Source organism: Palaemon carinicauda, chromosome 12, assembly GCF_036898095.1.
Source record: "Palaemon carinicauda isolate YSFRI2023 chromosome 12, ASM3689809v2, whole genome shotgun sequence".
Classification (NCBI taxonomy): domain Eukaryota; kingdom Metazoa; phylum Arthropoda; class Malacostraca; order Decapoda; family Palaemonidae; genus Palaemon; species Palaemon carinicauda.
In genome coordinates, this window is record NC_090736.1 from 62,119,155 (window position 1) to 62,124,154 (window position 5,000).

At 33.4% G+C, this 5,000-nt stretch overlaps 1 protein-coding gene across 1 annotated transcript in view; it reads right to left on the reverse strand.

The window, feature by feature from the left end:
- LOC137650559 (probable glutamate receptor) overlaps nt 1-5,000 on the reverse strand; it is a 19,796-nt gene that overhangs the window by 9,489 nt on the left and 5,307 nt on the right. Inside the window, exons 5-7 of the mRNA XM_068383772.1 lie at nt 2,952-3,182; nt 985-1,112; nt 569-690 (exon numbers count right to left, since the gene is read on the reverse strand). Of these exons, the coding sequence (XP_068239873.1) occupies nt 569-690; nt 985-1,112; nt 2,952-3,182 (481 nt within the window). The remainder of the gene's footprint in view (nt 1-568; nt 691-984; nt 1,113-2,951; nt 3,183-5,000) is intronic.

Here is a 5,000-nt window from a genome sequence, read left to right on the forward strand (position 1 = left end):
GTCCATGGTACAGAGGGTATGGCACTACCCAAGACTAGAGAACAATGGTTTGCAGCTTATCACAGCTAAAGAGTCTCCTCTACTCTTACCAAGAGGAAAGTAGCCACTGAACAATCCCAGTACAGTAGTTAACCCCTTGGGTGAAGAAGAATTGTTGGGTAATCTCACTGTTGTCAGGTGTATAACAGAGGAGAATGTGGAAAGAATAGGCCTAAATATTCGGTACTTGTGTGGACAAAAGGAAAATGAGCCGTCACCCGAGTAGTACCTCAATGGGTGGCTGGTGCCCTGGTCAACCTACTATATAATACTACTACTACTACAACAAATACTACTATTCATTTTACTAATAATAATGATGTCATACCAGATCATTGTGGGTTGAGCAGAATACATTTGAGACCATGTTGATAAAAGTTTGCTTTTGTGTTGTTTTGGGCAATATCTCAACGGGTTACTGGTGGCCTGGCCAACCTACTGCATAAAAAGTTTCTATTGTCATAATCATTTTAGAAATGAATTCCTTCACTGTTATCAAGCTTTAGAGCTTCTACTGAGACTTTCATACCTGAAGCTGATACGGACTGAGGACAGCAAGGGCTTGGTTCTTCTCCTTGGGAAACCTTGAAAACAGCAGTGATCTTTGAAACATGTATGGAGTGGTAAAGTCAACCACCGCTTCTCTATCCCCTGTGAAGAGAATAAATCTGATTTCAGCACTTGGAATTAAATAAATACGCTAGAAATTCCTTTGATAACTCATTCAAACTCAACTATATTTGTATTATTATCATTATTACTAGCTAAGCTACAACCTTAGTTGGAAAAGCGAGGTGTTATAAGCCCAAGGGTTCCAACAGGGAAAAATAGCCCACCGAGGAAAGGAAATAAGGAAATAAATGAACGATATAAGAAGTCATGAAAAATTGAAATAAAATATTTTCAAAACATTAACAACATTAAAAAGTATAGGAGAAAACTTACACGTTATACCCAACGCCGTAGCCCCGAAAGTAACTTCTCGTCTGGCCACCATCCCAATGATTCCTGTGGCAGTGCCATTGGGATAAACATTTCCGAAGGAATTATCCGATGAAAGAAAGGCCTTGTACCTGGTAGAGAAATCGTTTGATGTTTATATATATATATATATATATATATATATATATATATATATATATATATATATATATATATATATGTGTGTGTGTGTATATATATATATACATAATATATGTATATATATATATATATATATATATATATATATATATATATATATATATGTGTGTGTGTGTGTGTGTGTATATATGGGTGTATATATATATACACATATATCTATATCTATCTATCTATCTATCAATATATATATATATATATATATATATATATATATATATATATATATATATATATATATATATATATATATAGAAAGAGAGAACATTGTTGATTGTGGAAGAAAAAATAAGTAAGAATCGCCTTCGGATAAGTCTTGAACAAAACATTCAAATGTTCTGGTAGCAATCATGGGTGAAGAGCAAAGGTTCAGGTTTAAAGGTCACTCATGAATGGCAGAGGCAAGGGACAGTCATAATGCCCTAGCACGACAATTCTCTATAAACTGACCATTATATATATATATATATATATATATATATATATATATATATATATATATATATATATATATATACACACTTATATATATATATATATATATATATATATATATATATATATATATATATATATATATATATATATATATATATATATATATATGACCAATGCCTAAGGCCCCTCTCCATCCAAGCTAAGACCAGGGAGGGCCAGGCAATGGCTGCTGATGACTCAGCAGGTAGAATTAGAGGCTCCCCCAAACCCTCCATCCTTATCTAACAAGGATGATGAGGTTACTGACACTACAAGAAACTATCGAGCTTGAGCGGGTCTCGAACCCCGGTCCGGCAGATCGCTAGGCAGGGACGCTTCCAATAGGCCACAACAACTTCGGATTCAAAAGAAACAAGGTATTTCTCTCATAGGTTTTCACTTCATAGAGTAGTTGTAACATGGCAACCAAATGGCGTGTCCATAATAATTCATAGAAAGGATATCAGCTATCAAAGTTAGATTGGAAAAATTGAACTATGCCCTGATATTTGCCGCACGACAATTCACGTTTGAAGAAACGTATACTCCCCGTTGTGTTCTCTCTCTCTCTCTCTCTCTCTCTCTCTCTCTCTCTCTCTCTCTCTCTCTCTCTCTCTCTCTCTCTCTCTAAGAAGACGAAGAAGAAGAAGAAACATGAAAATATTCATATAAATTTTTTCTTCCCTATTATCGAAAAAACGGTTCCTAGAGATCTTTTTCCTTATTATATACTTTCTTTCTAAGTAAGTTTCATTGCAATAGCTTTACAAATAAAGTACGAGATTCAAGTTTAATTTCTTGTTTTGTTTTTTATCCATACAGTAGAATTGATAAAAATCATCGAATAGCTTTGAAAACTTCAGAAAAAGATCCCCTTAGCTATATATAAAAGCTGTATGAATATTTCGAATTCTGATAGTTTTCAAATTTACCACAGAAAAAAAGTGGCATCCACCCCTGATATTGGTGGGTCCCTGTACTTCGTCTTAGTCAGCCTAATCATTATTGTTATTATTATTATTATTATTATTATTATTATTATTATTATTATTATTATTATTAGCCAAGCTACAACCCTAGTTGGAAAAGCAAGATGCTATATGCCCAAGGGCTCCAACAGAGAAAAATAGCCTAGTGAGGAAAGGATACAAGGAAATAAACAAACGATATAAGAAGTAATGAAAAAATTTAAATAGAATAGTTTAAAAACATTAATAACATTGAAACAGATAATTCATATATAGACAATAAAAATGGATAATGCAGCCCTGGCTGCAGAACGAGCAAATACTCACGTGAAATTCAAGGCGTAACTCAAGGCATTGATGATCACAAGTTCCCCACCTCCCACGAGCTCATAGCTTCCGTCAGGGTTAGCCCGCCCCAGGTGGAAGATGAAAATTGACGGCTTAATAGCCATTGTCAACTGGCGTCCACTCAAGCTGTAACGGTGAAGGTCTTTTTTAAGGTGGTGTGGATTTCCTCCATCGATGACATCCTCTGGATTCTTGGAGTTGAACTGGAATCTGCGTGATTGGGATCTTGGATAAGGCAGCGCAGAGTTGCTGATAATGATTTTATTAATGACTATATGACTATACACTGTTAAAAAAGATTTAATTTTTATTGGAAATTCTCCGTAAAAATATACTGTTCTCACCCGTATTTCAGTAAAATACAGGCGATCGTAATTTTACCATACTTTGTTATCATCTTTTACGGATTAGTGACCGTAATATCACTGCTATACGTCAATATAACCGTTTTTTAAAACTGTAAAAATCCTGGAATAAATGTTGCAAGGCATCTACCGTTTTTTTTTTAATGCAAATTCTTAACAATGTAGTTTTCTTGAAGACCCGGTGTAAGATTAATAGGTTTCTTATTTTCTGATATCATCTTAAATGGATTACCTATACAGCATCACACGCCATCAATCATTTATTAAGCCTTTAACATATCTTGTAACATGGAATATTTTCTTTAAATGCACATAAATATTCCCCCAAAATCATTGAGAATTTTTTTTTTAATCTATCTGAATAAAAACCCAGCTGTTATTATTATTATTATTATTATTATTATTATTATTATTATTATTAGGCTACAATTCTAGTTGGAAAAGCAGGATGCTATAAGCCCAGGGGCTCCAACAGGGAAAATAGCCCAGTGAGAAAAGGAAACAAGGAAAAATAAAATTTTCAAGAAGAGTAACACTAAAACAAATATTTGCTATATAAACTATTAAAACTTAAACAAAATAAGAGGAAGAGAAACAAGACAGAACAGCATGCCTGAGTGTACCATACAGCAAGAGAACTCTAACCCAAGACAGTGGAAGACCATGGTATAGAGGCTATGGCACTACCCAAGACTAGAGAACAATGGTTTGAGTTTGGAGAGTTCCCTCCTTTATTACAGTTTACTGTACCATACATGGGAAAAAGGTAGGGAAGTTATCTTCACATTAAGTTTAACGTAAAGTTTTATTTTGTTAACGATGTTGTGGGTTACTGGAAGTATTTGTTTCGTGAAGCTTAAAATGAAGTGTCACAGAAAGGTTGATGTTTTGTCGTCTTTTTGTTTTGAAACTAATACTGAGTTCCCAATTGTTTTGGGAGAAGAAACCAAGATGAAAGAGCCGTTTTAATTTTTCATATTGTTAGATGTATGGAATTTGTGGATATCAGATTTTTGCTCTTAAGTACTCCCATTCTATACAAGATCACAAAAGTGTAACGTTGGATCAGTCTAATCAACAAGCCGAAAATGGAGACAAAATTCGTGCCATTTTAAACCTATTGACACGTTTACTTTTTCAGATTGTAAATTTTTACTGATTTTCAGTAGAACTTCAAAAGTTCAAAGTTGCAGCAAACGTTTTTATGTTGAACGGGCTGACATAAGTCTTTTTTTAGTTATATATGAATTATCTGATTTAATGTTGTTAATGTTTTTTTAACTATTTAATTTTAATTTTTCTTTACTTCTTATATCGTTTATTTATTTCCTTGTTTCCTTTCCTCACTGGGCTATTTTTCCTTGATGGAGCTCTTGGGCTTAAAGCATCTTGCTTTTCCAACTAGGGTTGTAGCTTGGCTAGTAATAATAATAATATACCTGCAAGTGTGGAAAGTTAAATTTCCGAATGCATAACTTAATTCAGTGCAAACTACACAAAACCAACATACCCAAATACAGAAAGGAGATCGGTGAAAAATTAAATATTTTAAATGAAAAATTTTAAAGGATTTTATAGGGAAAATGCTAATCTCAATTGTTGGGTCACTAGATTAGTTAGGATGGAAGGAGCTAATGAATTTGTTATTAAGGAATTTGTGGAA